The sequence below is a fragment of the Polypterus senegalus genome, chromosome 7 (assembly GCF_016835505.1).
Source record: "Polypterus senegalus isolate Bchr_013 chromosome 7, ASM1683550v1, whole genome shotgun sequence".
In the NCBI taxonomy this organism is placed as follows: domain Eukaryota; kingdom Metazoa; phylum Chordata; class Cladistia; order Polypteriformes; family Polypteridae; genus Polypterus; species Polypterus senegalus.
In genome coordinates, this window is record NC_053160.1 from 169,760,173 (window position 1) to 169,779,770 (window position 19,598).

Below are 19,598 nucleotides of genomic sequence, written 5' to 3' on the forward strand. Positions count from 1 at the left end.
GTAACAGATAAAATGAGATTACGAAGCTAATGTCTGAATCGTAACATTCGTAGCAACGGAGCACCAAGCTCGGTTGTGTTGTGCCACTTTAAAAGTCATGTCACATTGGACGAATTTTAGTTGTCAGGTGTGTCAGACTTGCCGAAAGCTGTTGATGATTTGTTGCCAGGCCTTGTCAATTTATACAACTGAAAATTGCTGGGTATGTCAAATTTAGTGACTGCATGCCAATTCTTTTAGCACAGTCATGCTCATTTGTGCGACAGCCAATAGTGTGCTGTCTGACGGAGTTTTGCCGTAATACATTTAAATCACAAGAAATCAGACAGATGAGCTTTAGTTGTGTTTTTGAGGTTCAAAACACGTGCGTTCCTTACTTCTTATGGCTGCATTTTATGAATTGTAATGCTGGATGAGCATTCACTGGTCGTCAGCGCTCATGTACAAAGAGCCAACCCTATGGCTAAAGACAAAATCAGACCTTTGTAATTTTGTTGGAGCGAGTCGTCAGGTAGCTGGAGTGTCACACTACGTGACTGCATTCAACATGCCAAGATCATGTAAATAACGGCTACAACTGAAAATCACTAGAAAAGTCGTCTAACGTGATGTGACGTTAAGATTCAGCAATGAACATTTGAATATGAATATCAGCCAGAAAAACCAAGTCACGTGTGAAGCACTGCTGCTGGATAATGGATCCTAACTGAGCACTGGATAGTAACAATTACAGGATATATGTTTATATTGCTTTGTTTTTAGTAGACCAACATCACATTTGGATAGGTTTTCATTTTTATATTTGTGGCTAGTATAATAAAAATAATTTTAGCCAAAAAAAAAATGTATTAAATTCGTCCCCTGCTTGCTTTGCTCACCAACACCCCGGCCTGTGCTATGCCACAGCCACTTTGCGTCTCTGCCGCTCCCGTATGTGGATTTCACTTTCACCAAACAACAAATCTTTTAATTCTCGCGGATAAGCTTCTTCATTGGGAAGAAACACTACGTTTCCTTGATGGCAACATGAATTAGATGATCTACAAGTCTCCGACTTAAAGTTTAAAGCCAAACAATATCTACATACTTCTGTCATATCACCTATGGCCATATATTCGATCTCTTTTCACAGTTCCATCATTTCACAGAGTAATAATTTCTGCTTGTTTGTGCTAATGCGATCTTTACTAACATTTTTTGAGACTTTCGAATTTTAGTACTTTCATTATCTCTAACCTGCTCTGCATGTGTATCGCACCAACGTTTTTGAATTCTTTACGACATTCTACTTTGTCATCTACTCTTTGTCTTTTATTTCCGGCCCCGGGTGAGGTTAAATCTCTTGGCATTTTGTGGGACATGAATTATCTCTCTGAAAAAGTCTTGTCTCGTCCCAGGCTAAAAAGTCTCGTCTCTTCCCAGGATTTTTTTTAGGTAATAGAGAGACATATTGTGATGGACGTCCATGGTCATTACCTGGCCGGGTTAACAACAGAATGGAAGGACCAGGGAAGGGAGCATCAGTGAGGCAATACCTCCCTGGGACACTAGAAGGCAGCCCTCCTGGATGGCTGTGGCACCACGGATTCCTGTAGGGCATGCTGGGAGGTGGAGTTTGGTTCCGTGGGGGCCACCAGGGGGAGGTGCAGAGCCCTATATTGGACTTCTATCACACCTGGGAGCGATTCCAGGTAATGTTGATGAGCCACCTGAAGCACTCCCGGGACTTGAAGAAAAGGAGCCACCTCACTCCATTTAGAAAGCCAGGATTGGGAGGAGGTGGACGAGGCTTACCAGAGATGGAGTGGAGGCGGAAGGACGAAAACAAGGAAGTTAGGCAGGAAAGGCTGAATTCTTGTATTGTGCTTGGGAACTGTGACACTGTGGGGAACGAGACAAAAGTGTCCCTCACGGGAATAAAGGAATCTTGTGTGCTGAACGTCTGTGTTTGGTGTGTCCGGGGTTCGGGAAGCTGTACTCCCCCTGTTGTCCACAATATAAAAACAAATATATTACAAATTCCACGGATAGATAAATAAAACAAATGGCCCCTTCACCTTTAGTTTTGCATTTGGCAGTGTGAAATATATTATCTTAGTAAAGTAATACTTTTAACAAAAGTTTGGGAATGAAAGAAACAGAAGAGCATAATTTAACAGGGAAACACAAAACTGTAACTGTTCACAAATTAAAAAAACAACTTGTTGACCAATGGAAATCAAGACCAGATGCAAGGACAAGTTAAAAAAAGGGCTTCATTTTGTAATAAAACATGTAGAGGATTTCCACTCAATTAATATTCTTATTTGCATTGTGAATAACGAAAGACCTACTCCACCTTGCAGAGGAAATTGTGTATTGATTAGATATGTCACGAATAATCTATATATATAAAAACCAAATACCACTGACTCACTCATCACGAAATCTCCCGAACCATTGAGGACTTGGGACTTGAAATTTGGAATGTAGGTTACCCTTGGCCCATAGGTGATCGCTAAGCAACGTTTTTAAAAATTTCGTGGTCCAAGCGCAAAATTTCTTAATAGTTTTTTCACTCCATTTCTTTCTAAAATAAGTTTCTTTAAAGTAAATTAAAAATACTTTAATTTTTCTGAAGAGTACAAGTTTTGTTTTGATATTTTCGAGTTTCCACAAAGCATTAATAATTTTCCTTTTATTTATCTTTATAAAATAATTTAGTTAGGTTATTCCAAGGTATATTAAAGCAAATTTATTCATTTTTTGAGGATTTTGATTTTCATACTTTTTATTTTATTCTTTTTCATACATTTGTCAAAAATTCAACTATTACGTTTATGCCTATTAAAATAAACCTGTAAAACTAGACTGAGAAAGAAAGGATTTGTATTGAAGAAGTAATGGTCCCTCACACCACATGGTGCGGATGAGCGGGTGACGGCGCGTGCCTGTTCTCCTTGCTGGCCTGCCTTGTGCATGGCACTGCCTCTCCTTGGCCACTCAGATGTGGGTTGACATTGTTAGCCACGTTTCTAATAACTGGTGGAGGTTCAAGCCGTACACCATGACGCGGACCCCTACCACACCAAGCCTCAGTACCTCTCCGAAATGTCCAGACACACAACCTATGTATATTTTAGAGCAGGGGTCACCAAGTCCAGTCCTGGAGGACCACCATGGCTGCAGGTTTTCATTCTAACCCTTTTTTTAACTAGTGCCCTGTTTGTGCTGCACATTAACTACTTGTGAATTCACTTAATTTGAATTGCTTTTTTAAGATTGGCTTCCCTAAATTTCTGAATTACTTCATTTGTTTCCTTAAATGGCACCTAAACAGAAATGAGGGCATCAAACTCCAACCAATTTCACTCCATCCAACCAGCTGCTTAATGAGGTGCCAATTCTTGTTGTGGATTAAACCCGTTCTTTAATTTTGTGGCTTGGTGCTGTTCTCGTGGTGCATCAGCAGACATTTCCGAAATTGTTAATTTTCTCTTTTCTAAGAGCACTACTAAAATGTTTTGGGGATCTGAGCAGATCAACTTTCCTGAGATCTTCATCTTTCTTTATTTTCAGATATTGTATGATGGACACCAGTTGCTTTGGCTCACTTTGTATCTCATTCTTGTTTGGCTGCTAATTAAGGAAAAAGAAACAATTAAGGGTCTGAGTCTTCAAAAGCAAGTCAATTAAAATGAATTCAAAAGAAGTTAATTAGCAGCAAAAACAGGTCACTCATTAAGAAAAGGCTTAGAATGAAAACCTGTAGCAATGGTGGTCCTCCAGGACCGGAGTTGGCGACTTCTGTTTTAGAACACATTTTTCCTGTTGCTATCCCATAGCAAAGCATGGATATTCAGCTAGCTAATTTATAAATCACAAGAGCAGGACTTTCCAAAGTATTTGGTATTTCAAATTGATAACAAATTCAGGCAGGAAGCCGCCCCACAATAAAGAGAACCCAATGACGACTTATGGGGTTTCCGCTCAGTGACATGCACAGCAGAATTGACCAGTATGGTGATGAATGCAGACAAGCCATTCTTAAACTTTAAGTTGCCATTTTTTCATTAGTTTTAAGTAAACTGACTTAATTTATAAAGCACTTGAAGTGGGTGAGGAGTGCACCTTTTAACACACTTGGAGGCACCACCGTGATGCATGAAATCTTAACATTTAAAACAAAAAAGAAAAGTTTTAAATAAAAAGGCCCATAACACAAATGGTCATTTTTCATTATTGAAGGTGGAAAACGGAATTGTGCGTTGGTGCATGATGATGGAGACAAATAAAAAAAAAATTAAAGTACCGTAAACCATACGTTGTTAGAAAATGTCTTGTTTGAACACTGTTTCTTTGACGTTGTCCCTAAATCCTGTAACCCTTGCTGGACATTAGTTGCATCAATCTCTGTAAAAACTCTGCCCTGCCCCACCATGGTCCGCCACGATGCTTTCAGCAGCATTTCATTTCTCTTAGCATGCCAGGACAAATCATTAAAAGCATTGATTTTTTTTTTTTTTTGTCACTGTACATTTAAGAAAAAACAAACTCAGTGTGTGAGGCTCGGAACATAACTTAGTGCAAATTTTCACCACAGACACCAGACAGCTAACCAGCACTGCACTGGAGTCATAAATTAAAAGAAAAGAAAAAGTCACTGCAGTCATGGTTTTCCATCTGCAAAAAAAAATAAAAATAAAAAATAAAGTGGTTTTCATCCGGATTCCCAGGTTGCAGCTTGGATTCTCCATATATTTTTTTTTAAACATTTGTCTATTTTAGCAACTTCATATGTTCATTTTCACTTCCTTCTTATATATATATATATATATATATTTATATATATATGTTTCAGTAATGTCCCATACAGATAATACCACATGCCAGCACATGGAAGCATTAAGCCTATCTATTTTGTTTCCTGAAAAGTTCAATTTAAAACCCAGCTTTTATATTTGGCCGTTCATAAGAAAGGTCTGTGAGTCCAAAGATAAACGGAGTCCATTCCTGAAGCTCCTCGTCTTTGTTATCTCACTTTCTGTAGCTCCTCTCTTAGCCATGAAGGTAAGGGTTGTCCTAGTCTGTGCAGCAGCTTGGAGAGTTCGATGTTGTGATCCTTGTAGTATCTTGAGAGAAATTCCCTGGACTGAAAGGAAAGAGAGAGAGAGAAAGAAAGAAAGAGACATTCAAAGCAGGGCAACGAGCACAAGCACATCTTAGAACAGAGAGGGGCCATTGTTTTCTTGTTATAACAGTAAAATTCCAAAAACCGTTGCAGCAAACGCTCAAATTTATTGTCATCATGTAGGTAACAACATATTGCAAATCATCACTTTCGTGAATGTTCATGGCAGCCAACACTGGTGTATAACACAGGGTACAGATTTAGGCCCAACAATGGTACCCCTCTGCCCTTCCATTACTTAAACTGAAAAGACATTAAGGCTCAGTAAGTGCTGCAGATGAAATCAGAGATCAGAACCTACCATGTTTATAAGAAAAATCAGTAAAACAAAAAAAGATTGATGAGTTAAAGCAGAGGTTCTAAAATGTTATAATCTGTGAACCAAAATAAGAAAACCAGTGCCATACTGGGACTCATGACAGGGATAACTACCATAAAGACTGGACCGGCAACTAGCGGCGGTCAAAAGTTTCAGAATGCCTCACTTATTTCAGTTTTTATGGAAATGCACGCAGTCAAATGTCTTAATGTTTCATGAAATCAAGGCATAGAACAAACAATGGCAAAGAAAAGAAAAACTAAGTCAAGGAATCACTAAGTGTACAAAATTGTATTCAAATTTCTGATTCATCAAAGTAGCCCCCCTCTTACTGATGTAACAGCCAAACGGTGGGCACCCATGTGATTCAGAATGCCAGTCACTAACTCTGTCCAGACCTTCCTCCTCCATGTTTGAGAGTTGGGGTCACACACTGAGGGACCATCCTGTCACCAACTTGATGGCGAACAAACACCCTGCGTGATGAACCCAAGATTTCAAAGTTTGATTCATCAGCCCATAATACTTTCTTCCGGTCTGCAGTAGTGCACACCCAGTGTTTCAAGGCCCTGTTTTGTCCTTTAAGGAATGGCTTTCTTCTTGCCACTCACCCTGTCAAACCTGCATCATGAAGTCTCCTCTTCACAGTAGAAATGGACACTTGCTTATTTTAACCCTGCACTGTTAATCTGTTCTTCTTAGCTGTTGTGCTGTGAGGCTCCTGGGATCACATAAGCCGGTGAGCCTCTGAAACTCGTCTTCTGATTGGTCTGTGATGGGAAGTTTGCCAGATCTCCTCCTATCAGAGGTTCTTCCAGTTTCCAATTGCCTTTGGATTGTGTAGGACACCACTGTGCTCACCGACACTTTGTTTTTTTTTGCAGTTTCTCTAAATGAAAGGCCAACACGTCTATGGGTAATAATGCTCTGTCTCATTTCATTTGTTATTTGCCATTTTCTTGCCATTATCACTGGAATATTATCCAAGTCGTACTTCAGAGGGTGTAGTAACACAGTCTGTTCCAGTCTGCTTTAAGACAGACTGAGGGATTTTAAGTAATCAACAGAAGTTGGGACACTTGTGCAAACTGTCTGCTTCAACTCGCAAGGCTTAGTTTACTTTAATTGCTTCAGAATCTCTGTAGTTTGTAATGTATTAGATGTTCCCTGAAGAAGGCCCATTTGTAATATTCTGATATTTTTCAGGTTCTGCTAACCTAAACTTTAAATTGAAACCTCTGGCAGATTACTGCTTACCTTTTCATCATTTTAGGTCATTCACTGCATTTCAACTGATTAAATATGAAGAAAAACTCATGTGTTCTAAAACTTTTGACCAGTAGTGTATTTTAAAAAATATAATTTTTGTTTCCATTGAAGCATATTCCTCACATGAATATGGCAAAAACAGAAAATATATATCTTGTCTGTCCAGGATTTTAAATCACCTGTAGCTCACAAACCGTTTCACCTATTGACCTGAAATTTGGTACACATATACTGCGTGACCTCTACTATCTGCTTTCGGGGTAATGATTGAACTCCAAGGTTATTCCTCTTTTTATTTTTATTTTATTTTATTGTAGAATCAACTCTCAGCAGCGGCCAGCAGGGTGGCACATGCATATGAGCGCTGTTCTCATCCCTACCACTTTCACCATCTGTGGATGCTGAAGTCAAAAACAACGGGAGACAAAAACACCAATTTAAAATAAAAAGCAATTTCTTTATTCTTGGTGAGTTAAAGAGACTGCAGGCAACCCCAGTTCAGTGCAACTGACTAGCTAGAACAGACAGCCTGCCTGAAAAGAAAAAAATCCTCTCTTTTTATTACCTAGCTTATTCATTGGCCAAAGAGAAAAAACATGGCAGTTCATTTTGAGGTCATACATAGATTGCTGTAAGTTACGGTTACATCCTGATTTATTACATACAGGAGTGCGCAGAGTTTCTTACCAAAATAAAGAGTTATCAGGCACTCGCATGCCTTAGGAATACGCCCTTATCAGCTCACACACACAAGACCAGTTTAAAGCAGTCTTATAGTTCAGTACATTAGTTATGAAGAAATTACATTCTTATAGCTTTAATATCTTCATTAGATTTTGTCTGGTTAGATTAATAAATCCTTATTTATTAATCCATAAGGGAAATGTTTCTTACAGTTTTAAGCAAGGATTCAGAAACTATCACATTGATTTATAATATCACGGGGTGTTCTGTTAGTATCAAGAGGTCAGCATTTTCTCATAAAAGAATTTTATGTTACTCTCATAATTCTGTGCACAAGCTTAATTCTTTTTCTACCTAAATGAAGAACAAATCATATAGAAGTAAAAATCATATAGCTCTCTGCAGCATGATTAATACAAAATACAGTCCTTGGTATTTGTGAGTTAAATACTTAAAATCATTACAGTTAATAATGTTTTGTCTTCCTCACCTTCACTTCCCCTACCTCTTCATATCTTAAATCATTCTTGAGGCAGATTGAAGTGCCAGCTTAAGTGAAAAATTAAAGAAAAACGTACAAGTAATTGTAACACAAACACTGACTTAATTGGTCTTAACGCGAAAAGATGCCGACGAAAGAAGAGAAGCAGTGGGCCGCTAGGGTGGAGAAAAGAAAAGCAGCTCAGGAAGCAGCAAGCGCATCAACCTCTGAGCAAATGAATGTGAAACAGAGACAGAGAAAGAGAATGGAAACTGGGAATGCTCAAGTCAAGTGTATTCACTGCACGTTATTGTGCAGAGTGCCATTACTGGTTGTTAATAACACAATAATTATCATTGAAAACAAGGAATAGATTTCCAAGGTATATCACTGCCAATATAAATGCTTAGTGTAACGTACAGTTAAGCTGAGAGAAATCCACCTTCCTTTATAACATGTGAAGCACAAGGTTCACAGGATTTTGGAAAAGACTTTATTTACTCACTTGGACCCAAAAAGGAATAAAGTAGTTAAATAACTAAATAATAAAATATTTATTCAACTCTACTTATTTACCTTGTCTTAAATAAAAAAAAAATTAATGACTTTTTCAAATGAGCTTCACCACTAATACATTATTGTAAGTGAGTTTGCAAATAGTTCAGTATATGCTAGTTGTGTTTTAATAATTCATTAACCAGTACAAAATGTTGAGTCGCGTAGATTATTTATTTTCAAAAAATGCATGCAGTATTTGTATTTTATACTAATGACAGGATAAATCTTTAAGAAGAATTTTGCCAACAGTCCAGTCTGAAAAGTTTGATGCTGCAAATTGATATCATGGTGAATGCTGAAGTCCGCTCTACAGCCTTTCTCATAGTTTTGGTATTTCCTGGTGGTTTTTCAGTTATCAGTGGTCCAACAAACACGTCCATCAGACTATCACTACATAGGTTGGTTTTATTGAACCCAAAGTTGTGTTGGGTCTTGTGTATCTGGTGTTTAGGTACTTGGTGGCACCCCTTACTGTTCACAATAATATAATGCTAAAGGATGTGTCTGTCACTAATCACTAATGAACCACTGGGTCTAGAACCTTAATCTTGGTCTTAACCAAAAGCCTTTAACGTTACACACATTGGTGAAGCAAAAAAATGTGGCTACTGGCATCCTCTATGAAGTTTTGAGGGATCGTTTCTTTCCTGTGGCAATCTGCATACAGAAACTGATTGGAAAAGTGACATGGCAGAAAGAAACAGACGAGCAGTTACCATCTGCTGAGCATCAAGCAAATTGTAGAAGCTGATTACATGATAGGAGGAAGAAGAATGACAGCTTCGGCATCTGATAAATGACAAGAACTTGCGGCATAGCAAACTACTGAGACCAGAGGTCCTTGTATCTCCTACTGTTTAATAAGCCATTAACAAATGCATCATTTAGTAATAATAAGAGTTACAAAGTTTCATGCAACACTTTAGATCAGGGGTCATTAGTATTTAATCTATTAGTCACTTACTCCTATGTCATGAGACCTGTGGGTACCTGGAAAACCTGAGTATATAAGGGAAATGACCATTAAACCAGCGATGATGATGATGATGAACGAGACCTTAACTAACACTTTCTTTCTTTCTGTTACATATCAATTAAATGATTGTTAGATGCTTATAAAAAACAACATAAATCTGAAAAAAATAGAAATGGCATATGAGATATCATCATTCTGCATTGACTATTTGCATCTGAGTCTCTATAAATGAGCCGCTAATAACCAACAACAAGAAAGCATCATTTTGATGCAGGGGACTTGGCACACAGATACATGCTCACTCCCATTTGGCTGCTGGTGCCTGCCTTGTTTTAAGTAAGTGCCACGCATCTGAGCGGATAACACAAGTCTCGGCACTGATCTTCTTGCTAACCTAGGAGGATTTCAATGAGTATCTGCACCGCTGTCTTGCCTGACCAAGAGTGATGATTTATGTATTGAAGGAGCCAGGCCTGTCTTAGGATTGATTCCACAACTCTCTAATCTAAACTCGTTTATTCCACCCACAAAGCCATTTTGGCCTGTACCATGTATCTGGAGGCAATATGAATCTCCTTTGTCATGTTGGCACTTCCTTCTTTTTTGATTTTCTGCCATCTGCTCCTCTTTTACAAGGCAGTTTATTCTTGGCTGGCTCAGTGTTATGCTATAGCTGAGTGTTTCTGCTGCATTCGTCTGTTCTGCTGGAAACCCTCAGAAAGTGTGGTTTTTGACAGCTTCATATGCTGGCTAGCTGGCTACTTTACAGGGTCCCAAGTGCTGTTTCTATATTGTCCGTGGGCTGCGGTGCACCTGACTAATCTAACTTGGCGTTCTCTGACTTTAAACTCTGATGGACTTCTTATATAAAGACATAAGGCTTTAATAAAAGGGTCATGGGTGGGCTGCAGGAGCAAGCATCTGTAAAATAAAAGGTGAAAGCCAATTACACTCTGAAGAATAAAAGTTAAGAGACTCATTATTGTGGAAACTTACATTAGTCCAGAGTGTAGTGCGCAAAGAAGATATAATGTGGAAGGAAGAAAGGAAAAAGTCAAAGGAAAGGTCACGAGGGAAGATAAAGAGTGAGGTTAAAAGATGAGTTGGTCCTTCAGTATATGTGAAACATTGTGTGAGTATTTTGAGTTTATCTTTTATGTAATCGTTGGTTATATATACTGTATAAATTGCTTCTTTTACCCTTTCTTGTATTGCACTTTGGTAAAGTTTTTGGCTGTGGTAATGTGCTTTATAAATAAAGTGTGACTTGATTTGACCCCATTATAGTGTAGTGACTCTAGATCCGGACCAGAGAGGGACATGCTCTTCTGGAGGTGGCAAACTATCGAGGGGAGCGGTGATACCCGTACAAGCTGGCTATACAAGTGGCTCTGTGAACTATAAGAGTGGAGATGCACAACCGTCATTTTAACTAACTCTTTATTCTACGTTTCAGTGCTGCTGAGGCTTACTAGCCTATGAGCGGGGTCCAGCAGCAAGACTTGGATGTGGTCCTCGGCCTTGGGTCAGCTCATGAACCATGGGGTGGTTAAATAATGGGGCAGCCAGGTTGCCTCTGACCCCAGGTGAGTGCAGTGAGGCGGAGCTGCACAGTGTGGGAGTGCAAACTGAGGGGACAAAGCAGCTGTGGGTGGCATTGTGAAGAAAACAAAGGTCTTTAAGGCCATACCAGCAGTCTGCCGTAAGACGGCTAAATTTATTCCTCCACCTCTCATACCCCCCCAGATTGTTACATCTGATGCTAGAAGTGGGATAAAACCGACTAAAATGCAGAGACGAAAGACTGGTTTAGTACTAATGCTGGTGGACCCCTTGGCCACACTTACGATAGCTCGCCTTGCACCCCTTGAGTGTCCTGGCAGATGGACTTCATATTACTCTTGAGGGTAAGGGTTCTGAGAAGAGGGAAATGTAGTGGCTCTAGGTCCAGACCTGAGAGGGACACGCTCTTCAGAAAGCTCTGGACTATAAAGGGTTGTGGATCATCCATGTAGAATCTGGCTGTAAAAGCAGCACTGTGAACAGTTTTCATATATACTTTGTATATATATATATATATATATATATATACTGTATATACATACATACATATATACATACATATACATATATATATATATATACATATTTCTATATATATATATATATATATATATATATATATATATATATCTATATATATATATATATATATATATATATATATATATATATATATATATATATATATATAGGGTGGCACGGTGGGTAGTGCTGCTGCCTTGCAGTTAGGAGACCCAGGTTCACTTCCTGGGTCCTCCCTGCGTGAGTTTGCATGTTCTCCCCGTGTCTGTGTCGGTTTCCTCCAGGTGCTTTGGTTTCCTCCCACAGTCTAAAGACAAGCAGGTTAGGTGCATAGGCGATCCTAAATTGTCCCTAGTGTGTGCTTGGTGTGTGGGTGTGTGTGTGAGTGTGCCCTGCAGTTGGCTGGCGCCCTGGCCAAGTTTGTTCCTGCCTTGCGCCATGTGCTGGCTGGGATTAGCTCCAGCACACCCCCGTGACCCTGTGTTAGGATATAGCGGGTTTGATATATATATATATATATATATATATATATATATATATATATATATATATATATATATATATATATATATTGTGGTATATGGCCGGCAGGGAGGCAGGATACAGGAGAATGGAATCATAGGGAGTCAGATGACAGAGACAAATGTGTTGGGAGATCAGAATTGTAATAAAAGTATGGTTTACCAATGCTTGGGAGCTCATTGCACGCGATTTGAGTGCATCACGCAATAAAAGCCTGATTGTGTTGCCTTCCTGAGACTACGTGTGCCTACTTGAGAAAAGTCAGGATGGCGTGACCTCCACCACAACAACACCTGCAGGGTTGCATGGGAAATGGAGTATGGAAACTGAATCCTATCGGGGACCTCCAGAGGGCACTGCAGAGGGAAGACTGTCCTGGTTTCCGTGTGACCTGGAAGATGACTGGGACAAGAGACTGGAAGCAGTACTCAGGTCGAGCTTAAAAGAAAGCTCACTTCTTCATTTTTATAAATCAGACCTAGGAGGCAGTGGGCTACACTCATGCAGGAGGAAGGAGAGCTGTGCTTGGTGTATTCTTTTGTTGGTTATTCTTGTCACAAAGGTGTTGGGGCTCAATATAAGCCTTTTATTTGAGCATAAAGTGCGTTTGGGCTTTGTTGTGTCTGAGGCTTGGGAGGCTGCAGCGCCCCCTAAATGGGAACAGAATTTACTCACATGGCTCCTTATGTTTTTTTTTTAATAATGAATGCTTTGTTTCTCCCAAATACCTGCTCTATGATATTGAAGGTTACCGAGAATTAACAACCAGAAGCAGCGTGTATGATGGATGAGAAATACAGACGAAGAGAATGCTACGATTTCAATAAATAAAGCTGGGGTACTGAACTACATTCAATTATTTCAAGGGATGCTATCTGCAGTGGTTTATTGTGTAATTAGTATTTTTTATTAAAAGAGAGTGTAATTATTGCTATTGTTGTAATATAAATCATATATATGATTGTGCACGAAAGCAATTTACACTAAAATTTGATTGAGATTTTCTCACGCTTATTTGTAAACCTACATCCTGATTGTTTTTACTGCAAGCGGACATTCTGTTTCATTCCATTTCATTTCAGAATTTCATTTAACCACAGGAAATGCCCGAAATAAATATGTGAGAATAGAAAGATGGACAACGGTCTGTAGTGCAGATAGATAGATAGATAGATAGATAGATAGATAGATAGATAGATAGATACTTGATTAATCCCAAGGGGAAATTCACATACTCCAGCAGCAGCATACTGATAAAAAAACCAATATAAAATTAAAGAGTGATAAAAATGCAGGTAAAATAGACAATAACTTTGCATAATGTTAACGTTTACCCCCCCGGGTGGAACTGAAGAGTCACATAGTGTGGGGGAGGAATGATCTCCTCAGTCTGTCAGTGGAGCAGGACGGTGACAGCAGTCTGTCGCTGAAGCTGCTCCTCTGTCTGGAGATGATACTGTTCAGTGGATTTTCCATGACTGACAGGAGCTTGCTCAGCACCTGTCACTCTGCCACGGATGTCAAACTGTCCAGCTCCATGCCTACAATAGAGCCTGCCTTCCTCACCAGTTTGTCCAGGCGTGAGGCGTCCCTCTTCTTTATGCTGCCTCCCCAGCACACCACTGCGTAGAAGAGGGCGCTCGCCACAACCATCTGGTAGAACATCTGACGCCAGCCTTCTAAGGAAGTATAGTCGGCTCTGTCCTCTTTTGCACAGAGCATCAGTATTGGCAGTGTCTGCATAAAGAAGGGATTTGTCACAGGTCTTATCAATAGGAGTAAGGGTGAACATTTTTCACTAATATTTAATGCGTCTGGAGTATTTTCACTTGTAACATGAAAAACTCTCCCTTGCAATAACCCCTTGTAGGAACCATGACGAAGCAGTTTTGGGTGTTGGTCCCACCAACACATTATACCAACAAGAAGATTCGGTTAGTACTTTTTTGCTACCAGAGATTTCCAGTGAATACAAGAATCTTGCTGTATAGTAGGACTAGTCCGGGGTTATCTCTGCTTCATATTTAACTGCTTTGCTTGGTCAAACAGGCCGTACCGCAATTGATTCTCTAATTAGTGAAATGTGAACAAGTGACCAGAACTGTTCCTTTACCAGTGTTCTTCAATAGCTTTCTCATATATTCTTTTCATGATAATAGAGATTTTGTATTATAGTAGTAATAATAATAATCATAATTACTTTTATATAGAAATTTTCTCACTACTCCAAGGGCATTGCATAGACAGAGGAGAACCACTTCAATCTCCATCAATGTTTAGCACCCACCTGGATGATGCAAAGGCAGCCATTATTACACCAGTATGCTCAGCACACATTAGCTATCAGATTTTCAATAGGTGAAAGAGATAGATAGCCCGTTCGAGAGAAAGGATATTAAGGGAGCCAGATTGGCTATGGGTGGAAATTTAGCCAGGACATCGGGATACACCTTACTCTTTTTGAAAGATGCCCAGGGATCTTTAATGACCACAGAGAGTCTGGACCTCGGTTTTATGAATTATATGAATTTCCCCTTGGGATTAATAAAGTATCTATCTATCTATCTATCTATCTATCTATCTATCTATCTATCTATCTATCTATCTATCATATAGTGCCTATTCATTCTATCTATCTATCGATCACATCTCATTTAAAGAATAGCATCATATTTACAGCACAGTGTCCCTGTCACTGCACTGGTGTATTGGGATCCATACACAGACCACAGGGTGAGTGCCCCCTGATATCCTCACCAACACCTGTTCTAGTAGCAACCCAAGCTTTTCCTAGATGGTCTTCCATCCAAGAACCGGCCAAACACAAAGCGGTCCATCCACTTTAGCTTCAGGTAGATGACCTCTTCTGAAGTGCAGGTGGTGTGGCTGCTGACTTGTGTTTTCACATTTCAGCCCACCTCTAACACACTGTGACATTTGTGGTGGATTTGTGATAGGATAGGCAGTACCTACCACTGGGTAGGTGGAAAATGACATCCTTCGCAACTTCTACAACTCTGTGATGGCCAGTCCAATTCTATACAAGTTTGTGTGCTGGGTTAGTAACATTACTTCAAGAGAGGCCCACTGGATCAACAAGCTAATTAAAAGGACAAGCTCAGTTATGGCACACGCTGTGGACCCCTTAGAGGTTGTAGCAAAGTAGAGAATTAAAAGAAAACTGAATGCCATTATGAACAATGCTGCACATCCTCTCTTTGACACACCAACATGGAGGACTTTCAGCCAATGAGTCATTCAGCAGAAGTGTGTGAAAAACTATGGGGGCTAGTGTACACCAGTGGCTAATAGATACTTTATTGATCCTGAGGGAAATGTAAGTACCAGTAGCCAAGAATTAGAGCAAGTTAGATACAGACATTTAGGTGCACATTATGCAAGTAACATTAAGTAAGTACAGGCTGTCAAATGCAATCGCAGTACAATGGAATTGGGAATCTCACAGTTCATACAGGTGATGTAGATGGTGCCTACAAAATGGCAGTTAAATAGGAACTGTGCAAATAATACTAATACAAAAGTGGCAGATATTGAAGTGACATAATATTAAAATAAAATAAAGTGATACGGCTTATGTTGGTAGGGTAACATGTTTAAAGTGACACTTTATGGAGAAAGGTTATATATTGATGATCAAGTACTGAGATATCAGATGTAGTACATCTATACTAATAAAAGGATACAAGCATATTCATAAGTGCAGCTACTGCGGAAACAAAGCACGGTGTAAACCTAAAGTTTAAATTAAGTTCATAGACAGGCTGCCGCTGGCGTTTGTCATGCCTACGACGAATACGATATTCGCGAGATACAAGTTTAATGAGAGGACGCAGGGTATAAACGAGACTTTGGATCACTTTGTAGTGGAGTTAAAATTGCTGGTGAAAGACTGTGCTTATGCAAACGAGGATGAGATGGTCAGGGATAATATAGTGTTTGGCACAAACTCAGCAAAAGTGCGAGAGAAACTTTTAAGTGCCGGGTCTGAGCTAACATTAAAAAAAGCTGTGGACATCGCAAGGTCACATAAGATAGCACAAGCACAGCTGAGAACCTTCGATGCATGTACTCCGAGCGGCTCACGTGAACTGACTGTGAACGCAGTATGCAGACAACAACAAAGAGCTCCAAAGAGCGCTATACAAAAAACGCATTACACAATTGAGACGGCAGCAAAAGAATATGAAGCGAGTGACGCATACACGCATATTCATAAGTTCAGCTACTGAGGAAACAAGGCACACGGTGGAAAAAGTCAATGTCCAAGTAAAGAAAGACAGTGTAAAAAATGTGGTTAATTGAGCCACTTTGCTAAAGTTTGCAGGACTGGGAAAGGTAAACCTGTGCATGCAGTGTGTGATGTCTCAGATAAAGAGGAAGATGAGCTGTTTATTGATGCAGTAAGAGAGGAACAAACCTCTGACGCTGAACAAGCCTTTGTAGACATATCAATAGGAAAGCAAGGTGTAAAGCTTAAGTTTACATTACGTTCATAGACACACTGCCGCCAAATATTTGCAGGCAAATCCACAACTTAATCCCGGGAATGCCTGTTAAACATCTTAGATTCACGAGTAGCGATTTGGGTAGTGAACACTTCGATGAATGAAACCTGTTATCTTTACAACGGTTGACAAACACGGAATGTAACTTGAACACAACACGTCCTCCAAATACGAACCTGATTGAAGGAAATAATGATAATCAAATCCTTGATGACAGCAACACTCATAACACTCACAAAACAATTACTGTATATTGACAATCATGTTACGTTATTTTTAAAATGTTTCCTTTTCTTTTTCATGACTTCTTTAACACACTACTTCTCCGCTGCGAAGCGCGGGTATTTTGCTAGTAGCTAATATAGCTTATGAGGAAGTCCCGACAAGAGCAGAGAAGGAGCATCAGGCCCAGAACTCAACCACCCCACCACTTTTGGGAAGAGTTAAAGAGTCCAATGGCTCCAAGGACAAAACATCTTTCGTATCTGACAGTATTGCAGTTCTGTGATAGCAGCCTACCACTAAACAAACTCCTCTGCTTAATTATGGTGGTGAGTAGTGGGTGATGGTTGTTGTCCATAATAGACAGCAGAAGCATATGTATGTATGTATGAATTTATACATGTACCTATTTATGTATTTATTGATTTAAAGTATCTGTAAAAAATAAATCCCCCCCTAGGGACAATTGAAGTTTGTTCGTTCGATCGATCTATCAATCTATCATATAGTGACTTATATATCTATCTATTTACTGTTATTTGTTAAAGTGCAACATTCAGGGAAAAATGTTGGCTTTACTTAACATTGAAACTACCGCTAATAAAGGGTCATCACTCAACAAATCCATACAAAATGGAGTCCTAGGGCCAGAAAGGTTGAGAACCACTGCCTTAGTGGACTGAAATCATAATTTCCGGTACTTTCCAGGAGTGTGCAGGTATCCACTATGGATGAGCAGTCACCAGTTCTCAAGGATTTAACAAAACGACATGAATTTCACAAGCGAAGAATGACCAATGTGTATAAGACATCTTTCATTGGATTTTCTTAAGAACCCAAATTCCCTTTACCTAACATCGAGGTCTGGCCTAGAATCAGCCATCTTTAGAGGTACCATTGACTGCAAGAGATTTAATAAAACAATATGAATCAAACTAAGTTTACTTTTCATTCGCAATCAATGACCCCTGCTATTGCCTTTCATAACCAGTTATCTTACAGAACCTAAATGACACTGAGTGTCCTCTAAAAGTGAGATTCCACTGATTCACTTGGATTTAATCTAATAATCCAAATGAATTTAATATCAATAATCAATATGATTTTATTATCAATCCATTCATTCCATTCGATTGACAGCCACACTCGGCAACTTTCTTTTTCTGTGCAGAGAGAGCTGAGGAAACCCTCAAAGGGATATTTGTCCCCAGATTAGCAGTAATAGACGATACTTTGGATTTGTCATTTAAAATTCAGCCCACCCTCACCGCGCTTCAGCAGGTAAAGCAGAACAGCATGACTCAGTTGTATCTTTAAAAGATGATGCAGCCATCATTTTGATTCCCAGCAAACACTCCTCAATTTACTCTGCTGCAGACTATAACACACTACATACGCTTAAAGGAAAACCAGCCTAAATGTCAAACTGAGAACAAGAAGTCAATTGCTACTTAAAATGGTTTTGCATTATTTTCCTCAATACATGACACTATGAAGCACTGAGCTCAAGGCAAATCAATATAGCTGCTGTGGCCTTTTAAGCCCTAAATCCGCCTACAGCTTAAACTACTGAGGCATGTTCCATAGAAATTCAACCTTAACCTATTCTTGACTGAATTATGAAACCTAAGAATATCACACATATTAAACACTTTCAGCTCATTTCAGCCATTTGCTCATTAGGCTCCATGCTGATCGAGCTTTCACAGCTTTCATGGCAGTCTGGATTAAATGCTAAAGAATACAAATCATCTTTTTTCCCTTCTTTTCACTTTTTGCTTTACCTCAGCATCCATTGGAGAATACTTTCTGCCTTTGCTTTTTCCGAGACATTTAGTTCTTCCTCCCTCAAGAAGCTGACACCAGAATCCTTTCTGGGGATCAAATCTGAAAAGGGTGAGAAAAGAATGAGTCAGAGTTAAGCCCACCCACTTTTCTCATTGGCCCATGTGAGTTTGCCCTGTGAAGGGTTTGCCCACATTCCAGGATTGGTTCCCAACCACATTTTACAGTACAGACCCATCCACATTTCTCATTGGCCCATAAGAGTTTGCACTGTGATGCACTTGCCCACATTCCAGGGTTGGTTCCCACCCACTTTTCACATTGGTCCATTTGAGTTTGCCCTGTGATGGACTTGCCCACATTCCAGGGTTGGTTCCCACCCACTTTTCACAGTATAGGTCCACCCACGTTTCTCATTGGCCCATAAAAGTTTGCACTGTGATGGAATTGCCAACATTCCATGATTGGTTTCCACCCACTTTTGTCATTGGTCCATTTGAGTTTGTCCTGTGAAGGACTTGCCCACATTCCAGGATTGGTTTCAACCCACTTTTGTCATTGGTCCATTTGAGTTTGCCCTGTGAAGGACTTGCCCATGTTTCAGGGTTGGTTCCCACCCACTTTTCTCATTGACCTGCCCCATTTTGTAGCTTACCTTTTTTATTTTTTTTCACCTATACCACATTCATGTGTTTGAATACACATCCCCTTTGATTAAAATATCAGTTGGTTAAAAACATACACAGCAAAATCAGTAGGTCCAACTTTACCGTTGTAAGAGGTAAATTAAGTGCAAAGCCAATAACAACATTAAGAATGTGAAGAATATGGCCTGGTTTGGAGGTCTGCCACAGGGTGCCATCCTACCTCATCATTTACAAGTAGTAAGTCAATAAACTGGGCATCAGTTTGTCCCGTACAGTTTATGTATGGTCAATTAGGTGTATTATTTATATATGTATTTATGTATAATTTTATATTCGGTTGGTTTTACCCAAGGT

General features: G+C 39.5%; 1 protein-coding gene across 2 annotated transcripts in view; it reads right to left on the minus strand.

The window, feature by feature from the left end:
- Positions 1 to 3,713: 3,713 nt before the first annotated feature.
- Positions 3,714 to 19,598, minus strand: part of ndst3 (N-deacetylase/N-sulfotransferase (heparan glucosaminyl) 3) — a 491,728-nt gene continuing 475,843 nt past the window's right edge. For both annotated transcript variants that reach the window (XM_039759612.1, XM_039759611.1), the window contains exons 13-14: positions 18,597 to 18,699; positions 3,714 to 5,131 (exon numbers count right to left, since the gene is read on the minus strand). In XM_039759612.1, the coding sequence (XP_039615546.1) occupies positions 5,012 to 5,131; positions 18,597 to 18,699 (223 nt within the window). In that variant the 3' untranslated portion in view covers positions 3,714 to 5,011. The remainder of the gene's footprint in view (positions 5,132 to 18,596; positions 18,700 to 19,598) is intronic.